General features: G+C 53.1%; 1 protein-coding gene across 1 annotated transcript; it reads left to right on the forward strand.

Moving 5' to 3' along the window:
• The first annotated feature begins 5,000 nt into the window (after positions 1-5,000).
• On the forward strand, positions 5,001-23,606 carry ARPC1B (actin related protein 2/3 complex subunit 1B). The gene is made up of 10 exons (XM_044981114.1): positions 5,001-5,157; positions 13,081-13,154; positions 15,545-15,649; positions 17,156-17,378; positions 17,486-17,593; positions 18,554-18,760; positions 19,541-19,616; positions 19,704-19,900; positions 20,410-20,500; positions 23,256-23,606. Exons 2-10 carry the CDS (start codon positions 13,091-13,093, stop codon positions 23,292-23,294), a joined length of 1,110 nt encoding a protein of 369 aa, XP_044837049.1. The 5' UTR covers positions 5,001-5,157; positions 13,081-13,090; the 3' UTR covers positions 23,295-23,606.
• The last annotated feature ends 719 nt before the right edge of the window (positions 23,607-24,325 follow it).

Genomic DNA, 24,325 nt, shown 5'->3' on the forward strand with positions numbered 1-24,325 from the left:
TTCATTATTGCTATATACTCTGTAGAGGAATATTTGAACTACTACATATTGCTGGGACCTAAGTTAACTGAAACAACTCAGAAAAAAGAATTAAGCATCACTGTAAGGAGAGCCCTGTTCAGGGGTAGACTAGTGCCAGCCAAAAATAATAATCTGGTAGGAATAGGATAGAAAATATTAGAACTATTACACATCATATTGGAATGTCTCAAATACTGCTGACTTCTGGTCACCTGGGGTAAAATTTTCAGAAGTGTCTGTTTCATTTGAAGTCAATGGTAGTTAGTCCCCCAGGTTGTGTGGATGCTTTTGAAATTTTTATTCCCACCTCAGAAAGACAGTAGCAGAAACGGGAGTTCAGAAATAGGTGGCAAGAATGAGTAGAGGCAGAAAGAGAGAGACATCTGCTGGAAGAGTGAAAAGTGGGCGTGTTTAATGCAGAGAAGAGGGTAGAATGGAAGGTCTTCAGAAGTTAAACTGAACTCTGTTGTCCTTAGTACAAAAAGGCAAAAACCAGCAAATTCCAAACTGAGAAGGCGTCACAAAACTGCAAAAATCAGCAATTTCCAAACTCCTTGACATAACACAAGCTGTGTGACTTATCGCCACAAAAATGTGTATGCCAGAAGCTTAGTGGGATTCAGAATGGATTAAACACATATGGGCAATGAACACATTCACCGTTAGATTAAGAAAGGATAAAATTATGACGTTAAGGGATATAAAACAACATCCTTTAAGACATGCAGGATTTCTTGCTCCTTGCTCTGCAGCATCCGGTTGAGGCAACTCTCAGAGATAGGGACCACTGGTCTCATCTGGAATAGCTTTTCCTGTACCCTTTGCATTTATCACATGACCATCTTTCCTCTCCCTTAAACCAAACTGAAGGTCTGTACAGTGCCTGGCTGAGTCAAGCAGTCTCCTTGCCCTGATTTCCCACCTTTTAAGGAGGCCAAGGGGCGTTCTTTGTATCTTTGGTAAGAATCAGCTAGTACGTGTTAGCCAGCTGCAGCACCAGACTACGCACTCAGTTTGGTCAGTGGTGTCTTGTCTCACTTATGGGGCAGCTGTTGTGCTTAGTGACAGCCGACAGGAAAGCTTCTCCCTGAGAGGCGGTAGCTATGTCGATGGGAGACATTACACTGTCCACACCGGGGGTTCGGTCAGTGATGAAGCGATGTAGTTACCCCGACATAAGTTTGTCGTGTAGACAAGGGCATAGAGAGCTCTATTCCTAACAAATACAACTCATAGCTGCCATCTTAATTCTATGGGAACAAGCAATCTTACTGGTTTTTCTAGCAGTCTTCACTCCAGTCCTGCTTTAAGGCAATTGGACAATAGCAGCACAGTGAGCTGGCCAGGTCTACATCCTGCTTAGTTGTCTGCACTTATGCTGAGCTGGGTTTAGGTCATCGAGGGGTTTCTTGGGTGTCATGCACATACAAATTCTGTGTGTAGCATTTCACGTCATTACTGTGCATATGCCTTCCTGAAACTTGGCAATGGAAATCCGTGCAAGCTGTCCATTGAATGCCAGGTAAATCGTAAGTCAAGCAATGCATAAGACTGGTCTTGTCCTCTTTTCAGCTGGTCAAGAGGTTCCTTACAGTGAAGAATTAGCACCTTGTCAAAGAATTCTGTTTTCAATTCAATTCACTTTCAATTCCACAAGCTAGTATGTTCTACACTAGCCAGAGGATAAGGAGCAGCTTGCATTCTCTGTCACATCGTCAAGCCTTGCAAGGACCTAGAACAGGAAGATGGGCAGCCTGACCTTATGGTCCTAATTCATTTTAAAATCTGGCTCTCTTTCTGTGCTCAATGATTCTCCCTCTTGTAAGTTGATCCTCTCCTGCTGCCTGCTTTATATGGAGAGGCTGAAGTGGGGGAAGCAAAACTGGAGAGTTGCTTTTGACAAATGTCTTTTTTTCCCCCAGGGAACTCATTTGTTTGAAGCAAGGAACCTTTTGTAGTGGCTTCATTTTAATTTTTGCCAGCAGGAATAACTATGGGAGGAAGCTCATGGGCTCTGAAGGAGCTGTAGCGTTGCCCGGGCCTGCTGCATTCAATGTATCAGATGATGTGGTTTAAGCAGAAACATGTTTTAAAAAATGTATTTTTTGGACCAGGCCAACTTATAACCCTAATTTTGAAAGATCTACAATAGTGCCCGTTGTGTAGGCACCTTAGATTGTAAGCTCTTTGGGCAAGGATTGGCTTTGTTCCCTGTTTGTACAGGGCCTAGCACATGGGGTCTTAGGCCCTTCGGTACACTTGTGAGAAGCACTGTGTGGAAACCCCGTGATAGCCGAGAGAGTTTGACCCCAGCACCAGCAAGTGGGACCTGGCTAAGAGAAGAACCCAGCCCCTAAAGCTTTCAGGATGACGCTGGAGTGTAACCAATGCTTTACCTGCCTCTGGAAGTGAACAGGTAGCCACCACTGTGGCAGAGCTGGGAATAGAACCCAGGAGTCCTGAGACCAGTCCTAGGCAGCAGTGTCCAATTACACTCTTGCAGGGGATACATTGGCATCATATTCTAGACTAGAGAGACACACAAGCCAGATCTCTGCAAGAGCTGCACATGTTCAGTAGCAACTTCTTTCTGTCCTTGTTAATTACAACACATCTGAACAGAAGAATGTGTAGCAGCAGCTGCCACACCTCAGCCCAAAGCAAAGAGGAAGTGCAGTAGCTGATAGGGAACTGCTTTGCAGGGGATGCTGCTGGGTTTTCATTCCAAGCTCTCTGTTTAGTGAGGTAAGGGTTCCTTCCCACAGTCTTAACATGTAGTAGCAGTGGGGAGTGGAATGCTCCAGGCAGCTGAATGTCTTAAGGTAGCCTGGAGGGGAGAATCTTTTGTTCTGCAGTGAAGTAAACTTATGTTCATTCTGTCAGGTCTCTCCGTGGCCAGTGATCAGTAGCAGTATTCTTGCAACAAAAGAGTCAATATTCTGGTGTATTCAGGAAAAGATCCCTGGCAGAGCAGCTAAGATCGGCATTGCTGAGATCACAGCAGCTTCTAGCCACCAGTAGCCTGAAGGGAGAACGGGTTTTCTTGGTCCGAAGACATGAGATGTGCAGGGTAGGAAATTGAACCCCTTTCAGCTCTGAGAAGCCTGTAGCAGGTGCATTGTTAGCCAAGTCACCCAATGAGGGACAAGGAGTGGTTACACCTGCCAAGTTGCCTTGGTGGGCTTTGCATCTCCCCTCTCAAAGCTTAGAGTTAGGCCTCTTGCCTGATTTTTAAGAGATGTATTTTCCTGCCGGATCATCCTCTGTTACCTTCAGCCCTCTCCAGGTGACCAGCACTTGCGTTTTTGTTGTTGTTGTTTTTTGTCTTTGCTAGCGGACACCCCTCCCTCCCCCCGAATATTTGTGTCCCAATATTTTCTCTCTCTCATCTGGTCACCCTACCCTAGCCCTCCCAGCCCCTAAAGCAGGGGTGGCCAGCCTGTGGCTCCAGAGCCACCTGCGGCTCTTCAGAAGTGAATATGCGGCTCCTTGTACAGGCACCGACTCCAGGGCTGGAGCTACAGGCGCCAACTTTCCAGTGTGCCGGGGGGTGCTCACTGCTCAACCCCTGGCTCTGCCACAGGCCCTGCCCCCACTCCACCCCTTCCTGCCCCCTCCCCTGAGCCTGCCATGCCCTCGCTCCTCCCCCTCCACCCCAGAGCCTTCTGCACGGGGAGGGAGTAGGAGGCGCTGATCGGTAGGGCTGCTGGTGGGTGGGAGCCAGAGGGAGCTGATGGGGGGCTGCTGACGTATTACTGTGGCTCTTTGGCAATGTCCATTGGTAAATTCTGGCTCCTTCTCAGGCTCAGACCTAAAGACTCCTGCAGGCTTCTAGGGACACTCTGAGAACAACCCTCCTTGCATGCTGCAGAAATCCGGACTATCCAGTTAAGCAGGAAGTCTGCAGAGTGGGCCAGGAATATATGAAAGGTAAAGCTGTCAAAGCCTTTTTGGATCTGGCATTTGTGCAGCCATTTCAGCTACTTCTCCTTCCCCCCAGCAATGCCTATGCATATTAATACTTAGCCCAGGGGTCGGCAACCTTTCAGAAGTGCTGTGCCGAGTCTTCATTGAGTCACTCTAATTTAAGGTTTCATGTGCCAGTCATACACGTTAATGTTTTTAGAAGGTCTCTTTTTCTATAAGTCTGTAATATAGAACTAAACTATTGTCTGCAAAGTTAATAAGGTTTTTAAAATGTTTAAGAAGCTTCACTAGCACAACGGCCCACCATGAAACCAGCGTCACCCTGCCGTGCTGGGAAGCTGTTAGGGACGTTTTGATCCTTCCGTCCTCTCTCCAACCTGCCAGCAGTGGAAAGCCATAGCATCAAACTGCACTGGGATACCCTGGGCTGGCGTGCCACAACAGGGAGAACAGTAACTATTTTGCTCAGAAGAAACAGAGGGCGGCTAGTCTCTGTTGTAAATGAGGATGCTTTGGGTCTGATCCTGCACACGCTTCTGCGAGTAACTGCCCTCGTGAGCAGCCCTGCTGATCTCAGGTGTAAATGCTGTTACTCCCGGGCATCAGGGAGTCCAGGATTGGGCCTCCAGGGCCACCAGCTTGTCCCTTCCAGTTATGAAACTGTCAAACTGGGGAGTTTTCCTGTTGCATCCACCTGTCTCTGCCCCTTCCCTTTGGCCTTTCACAGCCCAGTCTCCTCTTGAGCCCAGGCACCTCGAATCTGCCAGGTTTCTGGGCCAGATGCGAACACAATCGATTGCTGAGCCCGGCAGCGATCCCCTGAGCTTCAAGGGCATCTGCCAAGCTGTAGCGAGGGAAGCTCTTTCCAGGCTCCTGCACTTCCACGTGTCGGCCCCGGAGCCTTGCACAGAGGCCTGGAGAACTGAGCCAGGGCTCGTGCAGCCAACCCAAGCCTGCTGTGGCTGCTGCTTCAGCTGGAGGCAGCCTGTGCAGCTTTCTGCAGTCCCCACACGCCCACGCAAGGAAGTGGTTACATTTCTCAGAGAGGAAGAGGGAAGTCAGGCTACTTCAGAGCGAGAACTCAACTTCTGCCTTTCATTCGGGGCTGGTTCAGCTGCAGTTCGTGTCGACTGCCCAGAGTCCATGAACTAGCGATCCCGCTTTGGAGAGAGAGAGTTTTCACCCGGCTTTCCTCATCTTCTCTTGAAGGTAAGTTGTCAGGAGTTTCTTCTCTTTCACCACAGGGGAAGGGGAGGCTCGTCCTCGTCTCCTAGCGGAGTTACTGTTTAATCCTGGAGCGGGCCACCAAAAGAAAAATCTTTGTTCCTTTTGCTTGAGCAGAACAGATCCGGAGCTACAAGAACGGTGCTGGGATTGGAATGAACTTCCCCTTTGAATCAATAGGTCCTCAGAGCTGTTGGCTTCTCCCCCCACCACGCACTTTTTAAATGTTTCTTTTCCATTGTAGCATTTTTTCCCCCTAGGAGGCCTGAAAGCGCCACTGATTTGGAACAGATCCCTGAGCAGGGATACCACAGAAATTAATGAAAACGGTGTGCTGGACTGCACACCCGTTAGCCCTGCTGCTGTTCCCCAGATCCCTCCCCAGGGATCCCCTCTGTGTGCACGCTGGGTCTGACTCTCCCCTTGCTTACACTGCTCCGTTTGGCAGAGTTACTTCTGAGTTACACCCGTGGGAGTGAGAGGAGAATCAGGGCCTCGGGCTCCACGTTTGCGCTTTCCCCTCCTTGATTGTTCCCCTCTAAGCCTGACACGGATACTCGATGCAAAGGTGTCTCTTGGCACATCTGCTGGAACCGGCTAGAGGTGCTGTCTTTCCAGCCAGCGGGACAGAGCCCCCGCGGATTTCTACGTAACAGCGTGGGCAAGCGAAGATGGAAGAGTCGTGGGATCTCAGAACTGGGTGCTGATCTGCTGGATGCTCTGCTCTTTGATTAAAAACATCAGGCTTTGCTCTCGGAGCAGAGACCTAGCAGCAGCAGGCAGACAGAGAGCTCCTCCCAGTCTATAATCTGCTGTGTCTGTCATAGAGGAACTGCCTGGGCTGTGGTGATGTCTGATAGCCTGGGGTGGGGGGAGGGGGCCTTCAGTTAAATCAGTCCATTTGGAAGACGGAAGAGAAAACCCTGGCGGGCGGAGCCATTGTCACCCTCAGCAGTGGGCTCCTGCTGGCTCCCTCTCCCGAGGTGGGGTTCCGGGCACGCTGTCGCAGCGAAAGCGCCTTGCCTGACTCCCAGGGGAAATCAGTGGGTCGCAGGCTCCTGAGTCACGGAGATGCTTTGGATCGTGTCACCCCGCCGGCTTGGCTGGAGAGGAGGGGAGGAAAGGAAAGCACAGGTGGATGGAGCGGATGGGTAGAAAGCAGGGCCGGGGGGGGGGCACGACTCTGCCTCTTCCTCTTCCTCCCTGCAGCTGTTGCTGGAGATTGACCATTGAGGCCCGAGGGCACTGTCAGTAATACGGGGCTGGGCCGATGGCCTGACCGTAAAAGGCTTTGGGACAGACTCAGTCCCATCCCTGGCCTGGCTCTCCCTCCCCCCAGGCTGAAGCAGGGCAGTGGAGATGCAAACTTAACCGCTGTGCAGAGCAGGGTGATCAGATGTCCCGATTGCATAGGGACAGTCCTGATATTTGGGGCTTTGTCTGATGCAGGCGCCTATTACCCCCCCCCCCCTTCCTGTCCTGATTTTTCACACTTGCTGTCTGGTCACCTTAGTGCAGAGCATCTCCGCTCCCCTAGCGCCATGAGGAGCCTGGCTGGACTCCCAAGGGAACATTGATTCTGAGCCCCCTCCCCATATTAACTGCTTGACCGTCCAGCGGGGCAGGGGTTAACACGGACAACCCGCCTGGCTGGGGGCGGGGGCGGGGAGGAGGACTATATTAAGCTGCATGTGCTAAATTCAATTTCCTGCTGAGCCTTTTTACTAGGGGAGGCAGTGACAGCGGAGAAGCTGATCCAGCATTTTGCCTGTTTCTGTCCTAATTCAATGCTCCCCACAAAATTTGCAATCAAAGCCCTTCCTACTGAGCAACTTCCTTAGCTGGGGGGGGGCGGAGAGAAATTGTCCAGCTTTGGATCCAACATTCAGTTACTTCCCCCAGCCTGTCCCTTCATTGGTGAGGCCTTGAGCCTGGGCAGAAAAGGAGTGAAACCTGAGGAAGTTATCTAATTCTAAGTCATCTCAGCGCTGGGGATCAACTCATCTGTCTCAGGCAGGCAACGATCCTCAAACTGAACTTTTTACCCACGAAAGCTTATGCCCAAATAAATCTGTTAGTCTTTAAGATGCCACCAGACTAACACGGCTGCCCCCTGAAACTTACCTTTGTTTTACTTGAGGGGGCAGGTATCTGATTATTTCGGGGCAGGAGGGGCTGTGGAGCCAGCAATTCAGGAGGTGAATGGGACTGGCTGTTGGAGCGGATGTTAGCATAGAATGAAAGGTGACGAGCAAAGGGGGGGATTTTTCTGGACCCTTTTTTTGGTTCTTTATTGTGCAGAAAGCTTGTTTTATTAACCTATGTCCTGCTTTGTCCTTGCATTACAACCTCAGCTCTTGTCTAGTCTGCCAGAATAGTGGATCTGGGAAATCAGCTGCCAAGCAAGTGAAACCTAACCTAGGAGGGGAAGTGATTGTTACTCTGATTGCTTAAAACACTTGGGTGCAGGCAGCTGGCAGCAAAGCACCTCCATTTTTAACCATTCAGCACCCAGCGCCTTCGTCGGAGGGTGAGGAAGGCAGCCAACGAGTCCCCCTGCAAAAGCGGGAAGGCAGAACTTGATATCCCCAAGGCAAAATTAAGCAAAACTTCCCCCCTCCTGATATTATTTTAAACCTTTCAGGCTGTCTTGATGCATCAAAAAGAAGGGAACGGGGACACAACTCCCCTTTTCTCCTTTGCAGGTCACTGTTGAAAAGGACAGACGCGCAGTAAATGCACCCTTCCCCCAAACCCCTCTCTCTCCTAAAGCAACATCCGCTGCTCAGTTCTGGTTAGTGACTTCACATGTTTTCTGCTCCAGGCTTTCCCTCACGTTAGCAGCCAGGACCAGCTCCTCCAAAAGGCACCTAAATAGCTTTGAGGAGCTGGGCCCAGGCTACTGTTTGCAGCCAGTTTTATTCAGACAGGCCTCCTGGGACACCCGCTGCAGCAGCCTGCCTGCTTCCTGTGCATCTCACGCCAGCAGTGTAAATGGGATGTGCTGTAGCAGGTTTCAGGACAGCGGCAGCACTGCACGGTGATCACTGAAATATACGGTCTGGTTCATTGGGGCAAATGAATCCCCAGTGTAACCTTATTGACACTTTGATGTGATTATAGCAGAGTCCTTTGATGCTCATCACACTTCCCAGGGTTGCCGCTGGTCACATTTCCCCCTTGCAGATGATGCGTACAATCCCGCAATAATACAGAACCTTTGCATTTTTAATACAACGGCCTCCAAAGCTACTTAAGCTTAATTTGATAAGGTTTGTGAAGGAGCGTGCGGGAAATTACCAGGTCTGTCACAGACTGCATTGTGCACTTAGATTTATTACAGGTTTTACAGCTGTGTGCGCATCATCCAGCCTGCAGCACTGCTTGCAACGGGGTTAGTAGGATCCTTGGTTTGATCTGCTGTGGCAAGTCCTACATCCTCCACCATTACCATTTTCATGAGCAATCCTTGGAGGGCGGGGCTGGATGTTAGTTGTTCGAGGCATGGGGAGTTGGCACATTATGTGCTGTGGATCTGAGCTTTGCTGGGACTCAAACCACTAGGCATTGGGTTTTGCTAATTCCTGAGTGTGGGGCCCTGTTTCTCTTGCTCTTCACAGGCCTAGGAGGCTGGAATCTGTTATTAGAGATTTTGCTTTTTTGCCTCCAATAATAACAAGCGGCAAACACTACAATTAACATCCTGGCTGTCCCGCCCAAGGGCGGCGCAGAGAACCGTGGCAATTTCTGAGTGCTCCTCATGAAATTGGCTTCTAGGTTCAGTGCAGCCCAGCTCAGCAAACCGGGGTCTGTTCCTTGTCTGATGGTTCCAGTATCTTCCATAGAGTTGGCCGAGGCCTGTTTAAAAGTCAAGAGTGGGTTAATTAAACACAGGGCCACCCAGAGGATTCAGGGGGGCTGGGGCAAAGCAATTTCGGGGGCCCTTTCAAAAAAAAAAGTTGCAATATTATAGAATACTATATTCTTATGGGGGCCCCTGTGGGGCCTGGGGCAAATTGCCCCACTTGCCCCCCCCCCCCCCCGGGCAGCCCTCATTAAACAACTATAAAAATAACCCCTCCCACTCCAACGCTGAGTATTTCAAGCAGCACCACAATGGTTCTTTCATGATGAATTCTGTACCCTGGCAAAAACCAGCGATGAGCTAAGCTAGTGGAAGATATTAGTCATGATCTACACTGGGGTTGAACAGCCAGGCAGCTTGTGCTTAATAGAAATGTAGATTGATTGCTGTGGGGAGGTGAAGAGAAAGGAACGTTTTAACCATAAGAGTTGAGACGTTTCTAAAGAGGAAGGAACTCACAGAGGAACCAAAGTGAGGAAACTAAGATGAAGCAACCAAGCAGGCTGAGAGATTGCACACTGTTACACACTGTCGGCAAGACAGTTTCCAGAAGAAGGGGACGACTTCTCGTTTAAAAGGTTCTCTGACTTGGGAGCAACTTGCTAAGACAATCATGGTTGATGTTGCTAAGAGAATTTTGATCTCGGTTGATTTCGGTACGGAAGCATCTTGTGGCACATATCAGAGGGGTAGCCGTGTTAGTCTGGTTCTGTAGACCAGACCAGAGGCTGTGGCAAAGGCTATGGGGCCAGGCACACATGTGGCACATGTGTGCCTGGCCCCATAGCCTTTGCCACAGCCTCTGCTTTGTTTGGGGTGTTCAATGGAACAGCTGAGCATTAGCCAGATTAAAACCGGTGTCGTCAGTATTGACTAAATTGGAAGCTGGACTAAAACATGCAGCGTAGTGAATGCAGATGGAACGCGGCAGTGTGTTACTGGGGATTGGATGGACGCGTAAAGTGGGCAACGCCAACCATTAGACAGAGCTCAAGCAGGCACATCTACAAGAGCTACCAGCTCTGACGCAGCTGACTGCACCTCAGAGAGGCACCTCCCAGCAGTCAGACAATGGTTCCTTCTTTTGCAACATCCTGCAGTGACCCCAGCTGGAGGCAGGAAGCCAGGGGAGGTTTGTCCTGAGTCAGAAGCTGCCCCCCCATCCTCCTTCTATAAATAAAGGGAGGACTAGCCTCTGTAGGGCAGTCAACCCAGCACTGAATTCACCCCCTCCGTGGAGGCTTAGTGGGGACATGGCACTCAGTAGGTGGCTGTGTCCAACTGCCTGTGGCTTTGAGGGGGAAAGTCAGGAAGGAACCTGAGCCATAGGAAAGAGAAGATTCCCAGCCACAGGCAGTTTCCTCAGCAAGGAGGTGACTAAGTGTGTGGAGATACTGAGGACTTCCAGATGGAGCAGGCTTTCCCAGTGCACTTAATTCCCAGGCCCGCTGCTGTTCATTCAGGCTCTGCTATGTTCTGCTGCACGCAGCAGGGGCATCTGAGGAATGTGACAGGCATGTGAAGGAGGGGTCTGGCACAAGGACAGGGGAGGGGTTAGCACGCCAGCTGCTCTGTGCTCCAGCTGATGGAGGTTAGTGGCTCTCTGAAATCACACTGAAGGTCCTGGCCAGGAAGAAGGGAGGCTGGCAAGGCAGGCAGCAGTTCCTCTCTGACCCTATGAACTAGAAAAATTTTGCACTTCATTCATCTGCAAGAAACCCCAGTTCTGGGCTTGGTTCACCAGATAGGTCACCTCTCCTCCCTCCCCTTCATTAAGGGGCCAGTCAGGATCGTTCAGGTGAAGTGGACTGAATGGCCCTGCTGAAATAATCTGCTGATGGATAGTTATGTGCCAGTCACCTGGGATAAGAGGCCATGGAACAGAATGATTTCCTGCACCCCCACACCAGTACAGCAGACTTTCCCATAAACCATGTGTAGCAATAAGCCAAGAACGTATGTGTCCATTGGGATGGAGCAGTTCCAAGTGGTTTTGGTCCTGGCTTTTCTGCAGAATTCTTATCTCCTCTGCCCCAAATGCCGAGAGCTTCCCTGATGTTTATAGACATTGCAGAAACCCTAATGCGTTCATTTGACTGTCACCGCATCCTCCCCCCCCTTTCTATCTCCTTCCACTTGTTGCAGCTTGACGTTATCCACCCTACACCGTGAGCTTTGGGGCAGGGCCTGTCCTCGGTACGTGTCTACACAGCAATGAGCAATGAATGCACTGCCCTGACTGAGGTCCTTAGGGGCTGCTGCAGTGCAAAGAAGTAGTAACAATACAGCTGATTTCGATGAGAGCATCAGACTAGCCACAAGAACGGATTGAGATCACAAGTGACTTTGTGTTTAGCCTGCGCCAATCCCCTCCTGTAAAACCCCAGCACGTGCTGTGTGCTGAGTCTGTTCGCTTCAGGAGCAGGAACCAGCGCCAAGAAAGTTCATGAGTGATTAGAAAGTCCCTTAACGTTCTGAGCCAGCTTCCTGTTTTTTAAGGTTATCAGGACCTTCTTGTTTCCTTTCAATGCCCTGACTGTGACAGGTTGCTGCCAAAGGGCCATTCCAGGGAGACTCGAACTGGGGGAAGGCCTTGCTGTGTCCTTCCAGCAATAAGGCTCGACTGGATGGTAATATCATTGCTAGAGGGCTGGGTCCATCCTGTGGGATGAGGCCCTAGCCTACTCTCTTCTCATTTTGCACCACAAATCTCCCTCCACCAAAGGCATAAGGGGAGTAATTTACCAGACTAAATTAGTAACGCATTCCAGTGCTGACTTGTGAGAATCAGACAGTCTTAAGAAATGCTTGAGGCTACTGACCAGAAAGGGCTGACCACAGAAAGAGGAGTGTGTGACTTACTGGCTTTTCATCAGCTGGAGATCTGACTTCAGATCTAGCCTTAGGTTAACAATTAATTGATGGGTCCTCCTCCTAGTTCCTAGTGGCCCAAACAGCTACACAGGTCATGATTAGTTGAACTGGTCTGAAATCAAATCTGAAATTCAACAGAGATAAGTGCAAAGTACTACAGTTAGGAAGGAAAAATAAAATGCCCAGATATAAAGTGGGGAATAACTGGCTAGGCAGGAGTACTACCGAAAAGGAGCTGGGAGTGATAGTGGATCACAAGTTGAATATGAACATACAGTGGCAAAAAAGGCTAATATCATTCTGGGGTGTAGTAACAGGAGGGTTGTAGGTAAGACACAGGAGTTAATTGTCTACTCAGCACTGGTGAAGCCTCAGCTGGAGCACTGTGTCCAATTGTGGGCACCATGCTTTCGGAAAGATGTGAACAAACTGGAGGGAGTCAAGAGGAGAGCAACACAAATGATAAAAGGTTTAGGGAACCTGCCCTATGAAGAAATCTTTAAAATGATATGTTTAGTCTTGAGAAAAGAAGACTAACGGGCAACCTAGTAATAGGCTTCAAATATGTTCAGGCCTGCTATAAAGATGACTGTCAGTGATTGTTCTTCATCTCCACTGAAGGTAGGGCAAGAAGTAATCAGTTTAATCTTCAGCAAGGGAGATTTAGCTGAGATATTAGGGAAACGTGTCTGTTGGATAATTACTCTTGGAACATACAGTGGTATGTTGGATCCATACAGTGGAACATACAGTGGTATGTGGGATCCCTATCACTGGGAGGTTGTGGGATCCCTATCACTGGAGGTTTTTAAGAACAGGTTGGTCTAACACTGGTCTAGGTGGACTTGGCCTACCTCAGTAGAGTGGGATGGACTAGATGACCTTGCAGGGTCCCTTCCAGCCCTACATTTCTATGATTCTATGAAAGCCAATCGAAGTCAATGGAGCTGTGCAGATTTACACCACCTGAGGAACTGGCCTTCGGTTTCAGTTGTCACTGAACACCAATGTGAGAATCACCATGAATCTGCCGAGTCAGGCAACGATTGGGTGACCAATGAACAGATTCCAGTTTACCGCCCTTTGGTGGCTATTTCCTTTAGATGTGGCTGACGAGGGCCATCTTTTAACCTGGCTATTACATCTCTGCTTTTTCACTTCCGTTCCAGCTGAAAAGCCATGGCCTACCACAGCTTCCTGCTCGAACCCATCAGCTGCCACGCCTGGAATAAGGACAGAACCCGTAAGTATACAGATCCCTTCTCTTCCATGCGCACCAGCACCATGGAGTGAAAACAGGTTACTCTGATATAACTGAGTTAGCAGAACTGGCCCATGGTATGCATGGAACACGCTGCACTGGTAAAGGTCCCATTTCCCAGGACCCAGCCTCAGATCGCAGAGAGGGCCGAGCTGGCTGCATCGGCTTCCCTTCAGGGCTGCCTTACAAGACTGCTTCCCATGTTCTCCCCAGCTGCCAGCTCTCCCCAGATGTGCAGGCTGTGGAGACCCCTCGCATCTGGCTTTGCCAAGTGCAATGACTTACTGGGCTGGGCCTATGACCTAGTCATGCTATTTGTCAGAAAGAAGAAACACAATGTTCGTCCAGGTTCTGAGTGCCTCAAACTTGGCAGAGGGGTTTTCAAATCCAGGACCCTAACAGAGAGAGGAGGCCATTTGCAAGGTCCAGGTCCGAGTTCCAAACACCCAGCAAGCCTGTGGGTCGGGGGGGTGGGGGGAGATCCCGGAGTTCGTACAGAGGGATAACGCCCAGGAGCAAGTGGGTAACACATCTGGGGAGGCGTCCCAACAGGCTCCCACTCCTCGCCTTCCCCATGTCTTCCTACCAGGAGATTGGGGTCGTGTAGGAGGAGGCTCAGCCCAACACAGCAGGCTCAGAGAGACGATCCTGCAGCCCCGTTTACTAGGAGCCAGGCGCACCATATGTGCCGTGTTCTGGGAGGCCCAGCCCCCACGGTGCAGCAGTGGGCAGAATCGAGGTTGAAGGGAACAGCCTGTTACTGTTAGTAACACAGATAAATACATTTCAAGACAATCTGAGCTGCCTTTGTGGCCTGCCGGCAGAGCCCCTGGGCGAGTCATGGTGAGTGACGCTGTCTCCTCCCAAGTCGTGGCGCCCTGGGGTGGAGGGTATAAAAGGGCTGCAGTGAGCACGGAGCGGCTCAGCAGAACAAAAAGCACTTTCTTTCAGGGGCAGGGGGGAAATGGGCCATGCGGCTGGCTGTAGGCAGGATGGGGCGGGCACAGGCGGAGTGCCTGCCAGGGGGCCGCCCCTCGACAGCTGGCATTCCATAGGGAACCTGCCAGCAGAACGGCTCACCTGAGGTGGGCGTGGCCTCTTTTGGTGGTGGGCGGGGCTTCTGGTGGTGGGCGGGGGCCCTCTTCCCACTTGCCAGTTTAACTCGGAGCTGAAAATCAACGTCGGGGGCTGCACGGGGTGGCAGAGTGTGGCATGGATGGGCTGGGTCAGGGGAGCTCGGCTGGAACAAGTCACATTCAGCTGCTCCCCTCCAGCACTAAGTCTCGCCTGGCTTCACCCAGCTGCCTCTTCCCCTTGTGCTCCTGCCCTCACATAGTTGAGGCCTGAGCAACGGAAGGCACAAGATCTAAGCTATGCTTGAACCAAGGCCTCAGGCTCCCCTTCGTGTCCCTTTTATAACCTCCACCTTCCTGCGTAGAGGCCCCTGCCCGCCACGTGCCAGTGCCAGGTTCACCAGCACACAGGCGCCGACTTTCCCGCTCCGCCCCAGGCCCCGCCCCACCCCGCCTCTTCCTGTCCCTTCCCCCCCAACCCGAGCGCACCCTGCCCTCGTTCCTCCCCCGCCCCTCCTGCACGCCGCGAAACAGCTGATCCGCAGCGGGCAGGAGGAGCTGGGAGGAAGGCGGAGGCCCTGATGGGCGGGGTCTGCCCAGGGGGTGGGAGGCACTGAGGGACGGGGGAGGAGCTGATAGAGGGGCTGCCAGTGGGTGCTGAGCACCCACCATTTTTTCCCCCATGGCTGCGCCAGGGCTGGAGCACCCATGGAGTCGGCGTCAGCGCACCAGCACGTGTGAAGTTTCTCTCCTAGCACCTCTCTTTGTCTCTGTGCACAGGGACCACCCATCCCCACAGCCCCTCACCACAAGGCAAGAGGGATGTTGCTTTTAGTAGCTTTTCCCCAACAGCGAACTCCGTGTCCACAGCCTGTGTGCTACAAGCTGGGCTCTGGCGCCAGACTCAGGGCCACAGAGCAGGCAGCACCGGGGCAGGTACCAGCAGGGAAAGGTTGAAAGAGGAAGAGCTGGGGGTCGCTCAGAGCGAGCCCCTTTGAAGTGTGCAACTGTTCCATTGGCTCTGGTATTCGGCCGCTGGCTGCGGCTGGCAGCTGCTGCTTAGACACCCCCACCCCCCTCCAGCACTAGTCAGGGTATAGGCTTTCCTGCCTGACCCTTGTGGGCCATAAGTGAACACCCTGAAGCTTGAGACTGGCCTGTCTCACCATGAGCTTAGCCTGACTAGCCACATGCTGTATTCATGAGCATCAGCTGATCCTGCTCTTCACTGGAACCCAGCTGTGGTACTTAACCCCGCCCGCGATGGCCGGTCATGTAACCGCTGTTATTGTTCCCCAGAGCTTGCCATCTGCCCCAACAACCATGAGGTCCACATCTACAAGAAAGCTGGGGAAAAGTGGAACAAGGTCCATGAGCTGAAGGAGCACAACGGGCAGGTGACAGGTGAGCCAATGTGTCATTGGGCCAAGGGTCCCTCTCTCTTCTCTGAGAGCAGCCAGGAAACACAGCCCCTAGACACGGCCGCACGCGAGAGACAGGGCTGGAGGAGACAGATCCCCGGCTAATGGGAGGGCTCCCTGCCGGGTAACGCACTTAGAAGGATGTGCTTGTGTCTGCAGTGGGGGCACGGGTGTCCTTGAGATCTTGTCTCAGCTGCAGCCAGAACCCTTCAGGCTGCACTTGGTCATCTTGCTAACTAAGCAGGGTTGGGCTGGATCAGCCCTTAGATGGGAGCCATCCATGGACCACAGAACTGCAGGAGGTGGTGGTGCTTTTCCCCTTGTCAGTACTGAGCCCAGAGTCCTAGCGCGGTGGTAGGGGGCGCTGTGCTGTCTTTCAGAGGAGATGTGCAAAGGAGATCCTGACCCAGAGGCATCAAAATCCCAGGGCACTTTCCATAACAGGGCTTGTACTGGCTGAATTCCCCATTGGTCTCATTCTTCACTCCCTGTACTAAACTGTTGTGTTGCTGTAGGCTGTCAAACCACTGCCATGTTCCACCCAGACATGGCTGCATTTCAGGGGTGCATGAAGGAATTTATGTAAATTGTTAGGCAGTGAGGGATCTTGTGAAAGGAACAGTGGAAATCGAAGCATTTGCTGTTAGCCAGCTGAGGGAAGAAGCAGCTGAAAGGGCCTCCCCGAGGTATAAATTGAGGCGGGCGTTGCAGCTAACAGGAGAGATGGGTTTAAGCCGTCCTTAAAGCTGATCTGGGGCAGGGACTGTCTAGTGGCAGCACATTGGTGTTCAAGGCCTCACCACCCTGTCACTGCGGACTGGGAGAGACAGAGGCTTGGAGTGGCATCAACAGTCTCCAATTGGAACAGCGTCCAGCCCCGTCCCGCCCCTGGTAGGCCTTCTAGAGGAGGGGGCATGGGGGGGATTGAGCCTCCTTCCTCAAAATCAATAGGCTTGCAGCTTCCCGCCCCCAAAGATCTGTGCTTGGAAAGGCTGCCTGTGCCTGGCTGGCTCCTTCTAGGAGGTTGTGGCTCAGTAGCAGGAACCCCGTGGCAGCCTGGGGCACTGAACGGGAAATGGCACTAGTGAAAGGCGGGCGGGGAGGGGAGAGCTTTGGAAGTGGAGGCTGGCAGCAGAGGGGGAAGGAAAGGGCAGGGGTGCCCCCTGCTGGCCATTTTGTTGGTTTCTTCTCACCAGCTTTCCAGGGGGCAGTAAACTGATGCCAGCGATGGGCCTGACCCAAAACCCTGGCACCAAACACCCCGACTGCTGAGGCCCTTAAGCCCAGCTGTGAATGTGGGGACTGGGGAGGGGCGCGAAGAGCCAGGGAGAAAGGAGTTTGGGAGCATAGACTCAGATCTTCAGGCCAGAAGGAACCGTTATGCCATCTAGGCAAAGCACAGCCAGGGACCCTCCCCCCTCCGGCAAAGCACAGCCAGGGACCCTCCCCCAGCAGTCCCCGCCCCAGCCCACGGCTCTCTGTGTTTCAGGCATTGACTGGGCCCCCGAGAGCAACCGCATTGTGACCTGCGGGACCGACCGGAACGCCTACGTGTGGACCCTCAAGGGCAATGTCTGGAAACCCACCCTGGTTATCCTGAGGATCAACCGCGCCGCCCGCTGCGTGAAGTGGTCTCCCAAGGAGAACAAGTTTGCTGTGGGCAGCGGCTCCAGGGTCATCTCCATCTGCTATTTCGAGCAGGAGAACGACTGGTGAGTCCTGGCCCTTTGGCGCTCCGGGGGAACACGCTCCCAAGGGGTTGGGCGCCTCGGCCCTGCTGCTCTCCGGCACCGTGCTACCTGCTTGTCTTGTGCCCTAGGTGGGTTTGCAAGCACATCAAGAAGCCCATTCGCTCGACCGTCCTCAGCCTGGACTGGCACCCCAATAATGTCCTGCTGGCCGCCGGCGCCTGTGACTTCAAATGCAGGTGAATTAAGAGTCCTTGAGACAACCCTGAGTCCCGGGGCTGGCAAGGAGCAGGGGGTTCTGGAAAGGAGCAGGACGGCTGCTCTCTAGTGGGGAGCCCTCGCCCTGTCTGGCCGGACATGCTCTTAGGCACGCCAGGGTTAGAAATGGGGCCCCGTTGGGGTTCGGGCTTGCACAGAACTGCCTCTCCCTTGGCCGTGCCCCATCACTGTCCTCAGGGAAAGCTGAGGTCACCCTCCTCCCCTGTTTATTTCTGACTAGAAGTGGGCCCTAGATCAGAGCACCCCAAGCTTTGGGGAAGCCCTGACCCTCGACTGGATCCCAGCTGTGCAGCTCAGGCCCACCGCTGGCTCTTCAGAACCAGAAACGTCCGCTGGGCAAACCGCAAAGCCTCTCGTGTGAGAGTCACAAGGGACCATCATGGCACTAAAATAAAGATCCAGGCAGCAGCCGAGAGGTCGGGTTTGCCGGATCTAGGCAGGACTGGGCCTTCCAGGGTTCGGAGTGTCGTTCGGGACCCGGGGGCGTGAGGGGAGTCTCCAGGTGATTGTGGAGTGACTGCCTGCCTTAAGCATCCAGCAGGGAGCTTCCGATTTGTTGTTCCCCACTCTGGGGGTGTCTCATTAGTGATGTGGCCCCGCCCAGCTCCCTGGCAAAAGCATCATCTGTGGCCCTTCATAACACAGCTGGGCCTTGATCAGGAATGAGTGAGGCCTGTCGGGGTGGGCGGGGGGAGAGAAGAGTAACTCCCTCATCTGGGTTCTAACAACACTCAGCCCCTCTCTGGAGAGGGCCAAGGGACGCGCTTGAGGTCACGCAGCCAGGCTTACAAACCTGGTCGCCTATCCGGCAGCCTGGGCCCTGGCTGAGGAGTCTCAGCTGCTTCTCGGGCGACCAGCGCCGTAGCCACTGTTCAGCCAGCGCATGCAGCAGCCCAGATCTGTGCTTCCGTTCCCCATAGGATTTTCTCGGCCTACATTAAGGAAGTGGAGGAGAGGCCGTCCCCCACGCCGTGGGGCTCCAAGATGCCCTTTGGGGAGCTGATGTTTGAGTCGAGCAGCAGCTGCGGCTGGGTCCACAGCATCTGCTTCTCTGAAAGCGGCAACCGCGTGGCGTGGGTCGGCCACGACAGCACCGTCTGCCTCTGGGACGCCAACAAGAAAATGGCGTAAGTGGGACTGTTTTCTTTAACTGAGCAGGACGTGCCAGCTGCAGCCAGGACACTTGCATCTCCAGTGGGGCTGGCTGGATGCACAGTGGGGCAAACCCCAGCCCGTGGGAGAAGCCCTGGGCTGCACAAAGCAGGGAGAACCTGACTGTGAAGGCCTGAGCTGGCTGCAGGTAGCCTGGCCGCTGGAGCGGCCAGGGGTTGGGTATTTCAGACCCCATGCGCTGATCAACCCCCTAGGGGTACAGGGGCTCTGCCGTCAGAGGTCTGGGAAGGGTTGAGAGCGCCGGGGCTGACTGCTGAGCTGTCCGTATTTCTAGCCTCTGTTGCTCTCTGCTGGTGCTGCAGCCACCTCAGGGGGCAAAAAGGGGCAGCAGCTGGCCCATGCCCAGCGACCCTCGAGAATAGCCTAGGGCAGCATGCGAAGACTGAATCCAATACACTGAATCCAATGCCATCTCCTGCCGCTCTCCCAGCCGCCTACCGACCCAGCCCGATCCTGCCGTGCCAGGCTGCCTGGGCGAGGAAGGGGCCACGCATCACAATCTTCCTGCTCAATGGGCCCCTTTCCCTTGCTCACCCCCCGGTGCTGGAGCCCAGGATGGGCTCAGCCCTAGGAAGAGCCGGCTAACCCTGGCTGCAGCCTGGCTCATTGCTCACGCTCTGGAAATCTGGGACGCCTGTTGCGTTCCCTGGTGGTTCCAAGGAGGATGTATGTGATGTGAAGCCAGAAAGCGGCTCAGAGGTGCTAATCGCTCTTGGCTTCTTCTCCCTGCCTAGTGTCGCCTCGTTGTCTGTGGAGACTCTGCCGCTCCTAGCTGTCACCTTCATTACCGAGAACAGCCTGGTGGCAGCGGTAAGTCTGCGGCTCGCGCCGGGAAGCTGAGTGGCTGCTCTGGTGCCTGGCAGCTTTGAGCAGGACACACTGTTGGTGTTTCCCCAGGGCCACGACTGCTACCCGATGCTCTTCACCTACGACGAGAGCCAGGGCTCGCTGACCTTTGGCGGGAAGCTGGAGGTCCCCAAGCAGAGCTCCCAGCGGGGACTGACCGCTCGCGAGCGCTTCCAGAACCTGGATAAGAAAGCCAGCACCGAGACCAACAACGTCATGCTGGAAACGCTGCACAAGAACAGCATCAGGCAAGGGCCGGATGGGACCCCGCCGCATGTTAGTCCTGGAGACAGGGTGGGGGATGGAGCTAAGTCCAGCCAAACCCAAACCCCAGAGCTGCCGCCTCACTTCGAGGAGGTTCGGCTTCCAGTCTGACCACGTTAGTGTGGGACTGGCTGAGGCAGAGGCTTGCACTGCAGGAGCCCAAAAGGCCAGGAGCTTCTCCCTGGCTGTTCTGCAGGGACAACCTGCCCCTTCTTGCTCCATGGAGCCTTGGTAGCTGGGAGAGCCCCGGCTGGTGGCCTTTCACAATTGAAGGTGGTGAGTTGGGTTGCGTGAGACAGAAACTCGGGGAAAGCTCTCCTGCTGGAGCCAGCCTTCCCGTGTGGCAGGCATGGAAAGGTGGCAGGTGGTAAAATAACCCCCGAGCTTAATAAACTCTGAGTCAAACACGCCAGATTAGAAAGACTCTCTGAAACTCTGAGGCCAGGGAAGCCAAATGGCAGCTGACTTTCCGGTGTCTGTCTGTGCTCTCCAGCCAGATTTCTGTGATTGCCGGTGGCAAAGCCAAGTGTACGCAGTTCTGCACCACAGGAATGGACGGGGGGCTGAGCATCTGGGATATCAAGGTAAACCACCCCAACCGTGACCGGAGAGGTGTTTGCAAGGGGCCTTCCTTGGGTCACCTCAGATCACAGCCTGAGGTGCAGGCTTTGCTCGCAGTTCCAGTAGTGTCAGTGTCATTGCGGCCAGCAGTAAAGGAAAATAAAGCATGGCCCAGCCAGGGCCGGTGCAAGGATGTTTCACGCCCTAGGCGAAACTTCCACCTTGCGCTGTCCCCGAGGCCCCCCCCACCAAGGTGCCCCCCCCGAGAGGCCCCCCCCCACGGCAGCTCTCCACCCTGAGACCCGCCCCCCGCCCCAGCTCACCCCTGCTCCACCCCAACCCCAAGCATGCCGTCACTGCTTCACTTCTCCCGCCTCCCAGGCTTGCGGTGCCTAAGCTGATTGATCCCGGAAGCCTGGGAGGCGGGAGAAGTGAAGCAGCCTCGGTGTGCTCAGGGAGGAGGCGGGGCAGGGGTGAGTTGGAGCGGGGAGTTCCCCTGCGTGCCGCCCCCCCTACTTACTTGCTGCAGGCGGCGCTCCCCTGCCCCAGCTCCCTCTGCCTAAATGCCAGCAGCGAGTGGGGCGACCGAAGATCCGGCCGCCGCGGTCGCTGCCAAAGAAAATGCTGCCCCCCAAATCTTAGTGCCCTAGGCGACCGCCTAGGTCGCCCAAATGGTTGCACCGGCCCTGGGCCCTGCAGCCCTTCTACACGAGTGTATTGCTGGCTGTGGGTAGTGGTGCTTCTGCAGTCACTGTGGGAGGGTTCTCCCAGGCCAACTCTGAGCCCTTAACCAAGCTGGCTTTTTATTTACCGGGGTTGTTTTCAAACGGCACAAAAGCCCCAAACAGCAGGGGAAGCCTTCCCAGACATTTCAAATGACTTCTTTAGGAGCCGCCCCCACGACAGTTATTAGGCTGCTTAGCAAGCTAATCTCTGCCCTGATTGCGCTTTCTAGTTGCTTTTATTATGCCTGGTGGCAGCATTCGGCTGCTGATTAGCAGCAGGTAACAAAATTCAAACTGCTGGGAAGGACTCCGTAGCTCAGAAGCCTTGTGGCTGATTACAGGGCTAGACAGCAAGAAGGAAGCTGGGTTCTCGCCATTGGAAGGTGCTCAGGAAACGTTATACAGGTCTGTCGCATCTTACGCGCATTTAACATGCGTGATTTCAGCTTTACGCGGTCGGCAAAAACAAAAGAAAAAGAGAAAAATAACAATTTAAATACTGTTTCTGTAGCGCGGGCGATTCCGCCCGCCATTCAACTCATAGTCAAAATTACATTATGTGGTTTTCACTTTACACGGTAACCGCGGAACGGAACCCCCGCGTAAGATGAGACAGACCTGTATTGTAACAAAAGCTTCCATTTCACGTCAAGCTCACGTCCCCAGCATCCCACTGATTTGCAGTTCTGCTGCACCCAAATGCCTGGGAGCTACCACTCAGCACCGGGCACTGCTCGCAGGCCAGTCCTGGTACAGAGAGCACATACCTTTACCTAACACTACACGATCCAGCCTCACAAAGCCACCGCGTGGTTCCCCAAGGCCGTGCTGGGAGCTGACGGCATCGAACGCTGTCTGTTTGCTGGTGCAGGCATATCACTACTAATTGTTACTGCCATTCTCTGCTGCCGTTTGCTAGCTCCAGGGGGATATATGTCCACAGGAGGCTATTTCCTCACCTTCCTACCCCAGAACATGGAGCAGCTTTTCAACCTTTGCTTCTGTTGAAAGCTCGTCAGCATGCCCCAGGGAGTGTTCCACGCTGGTGCTGCGCCCATCACAGCCACTCTCACATGAGCACAAATGATTGAGTCCTTGTGTAATAAACGCTGCTTGGAATGGGATCAGACATGCATCAGAATGAATGCAGCCTAGCCTATGGCTCTCAGCTTGTGCGACTCCACCATTCCATCACAGCTAGTAACATTCGGCAGAGACGTTCTGTCCATGATTTGACCTACCCAGATAGTCCACCAGGCCGGGGGGGGAAATATTCCTGGGATGGTATTTTTAAAATTCAGCCTGATCAAAGGGAAATTTGGAACACAACCCCTAGCCCCTCTGATTAGAGGATCCTGCAAAAGAAACGGACATACCCAACTGGCTCTGTCAGACAGGCGACTTGAACAGCCCTTTGGAGCAATGGAGAGCTGTAAACGCTAAGCACCACAGAAGAGCATGTCATGATTTATCCTCTTGCTGGGGGGGGGAAGGGGGGGGGAAGAGAAGGGGGTGCTTGAGGAATGCTAAATGCATACTAGCTTGTATTTTTACATGGCTGGACACAATGTCTATCTATTCCCCCCACCCCCCAGCATAAAACAAGTACCAGCTGTGGTCTACATCCAGTTTTTGCAGTTTCAGCATGTCCACACCAAATCTCACACCCTTAGTGGTAGAAAGATGTTCTATGGAAATGTGGCTTAGTCCCCTTCCCATATGGAATCAGTTACACGGGGATGACTGTGTCTACATTAGTGGGTGGTAACGCTAGCTCTAGCAGTACCGTTAAAGCAGTTCATCACGTGTGTGTGGACAAGGCTTACGAGATGAGGTCACAGAGGGCCCTGCATTAGAGAGGTGACTGGTTGAGAGGCAAAGAGTCGGCTGCAGGAAGCAGGCATATTTCCATGGCTTGTGCTTGCACTCTGGCCGAGCAAGCAAGCCCCCTAATTTGCAATGGCCAGGCTGCCCAGACCATTTATTCATTCACTGTGCTCTCACGCGCCCGGAGAGAAGTGCTTGTTAGAAATCTTCGCTGTTTTCCTTGTAGAGCCTGGAGTCCGCACTGAAGGATCTCAAGATCAAGTGATGGAGCCTGTGGGGAAAGGCCGTTTGCAGCACCGCCAGCCTCACTCTCTTATTCCAATTCTGCTTGCTTCTTTTTCTGTAAGATGTTGAGTTTAGATCAAGACGACTGATATTTGCAGATACACATCTCCCCTGGCAGCGGTACAGCTGCCTGGGCTCAAAGGCACTTGGGAGACTTGTCAGCTGAAGTAAATTAAGTACAAAGAAATTAAGTAGTTTTTTTAAAAGACTTTTTTAAATTTTAAAACAATGCACCTATGCTGGTCATAAATTGCTTGAAGAAACAAAATAAAAAGTGTCTTTTTCATGTGAATCAAGCGGCTGCTTTCTAATATATATTGGTCAGTGTCACTGTTTAGTTCTCCCCAGGGTAGCAGATATCATGGGGGAGTCTCCTAGGGCTGTCTCCGCATCTGTGTCACACCTCATAACCACTTCCTCTTTCAAACAATCGCTGCACTGACACCTGGCACCCTTTATTGCCAGAACAGAAACAGCTTGTGCCTGGGAAAGCTGGGAGGGGTTCTGCCCATGCCTGTCTCAGCTATGTACAGCCCCACCCAGTCTGCTCAAAGAGAAGCAGGTTTCCCAACCTGCGATGTTGCTGCCCTGGTTTCACAACTCCACCTGCAAACATGGGACCCAAAGCTTGCGCCTCCAGCGTGCCATCCTCAGGGTTTGAGTTCAGCAGAGCTTCCAGACAGGTGGGGGCTTTTCAAAGACACAAGTAATAAGCCATGGTGTGTGGCACGTTCTCTTTCCATTGGATTTGAACCAGTCGTGTCCACTTCTAAATGTCTCCTCCTCATTTATACAGACTTCCAAGGATCATGTTCTGGCGCCCAGCTAGGGCACAACTCTCTCCCAGTAACATAGTGGCATTTTTGATTGTTGGGAGTTTACATCTCCAGTGTGTGTGATCATAGGCGGTTCTGAGACACACTTATGAGACAGGTGTTTAACATGGGAGACTCGGTGTAGATCAGATCATCAGACACTGATCAAACTTTTACGGATACATCGACTCCCTCT

The sequence above is a fragment of the Mauremys mutica genome, chromosome 11, assembly GCF_020497125.1.
Source record: "Mauremys mutica isolate MM-2020 ecotype Southern chromosome 11, ASM2049712v1, whole genome shotgun sequence".
Classification (NCBI taxonomy): domain Eukaryota; kingdom Metazoa; phylum Chordata; order Testudines; family Geoemydidae; genus Mauremys; species Mauremys mutica.

Excerpts from the sequence above, each read along its gene's own strand:
- ARPC1B (XM_044981114.1), top strand. The coding sequence starts at position 13,091 with ATGGCCTACCACAGCTTCCTGCTCGAACCCATCAGCTGCCACGCCTGG. Across the intron at positions 13,155-15,544 it reads CTGGAATAAGGACAGAACCC|AGCTTGCCATCTGCCCCAAC; the intron begins GTAAGTATACAG and ends ATTGTTCCCCAG. Across the intron at positions 19,901-20,409 it reads CTGCACAAGAACAGCATCAG|CCAGATTTCTGTGATTGCCG; the intron begins GCAAGGGCCGGA and ends TGTGCTCTCCAG.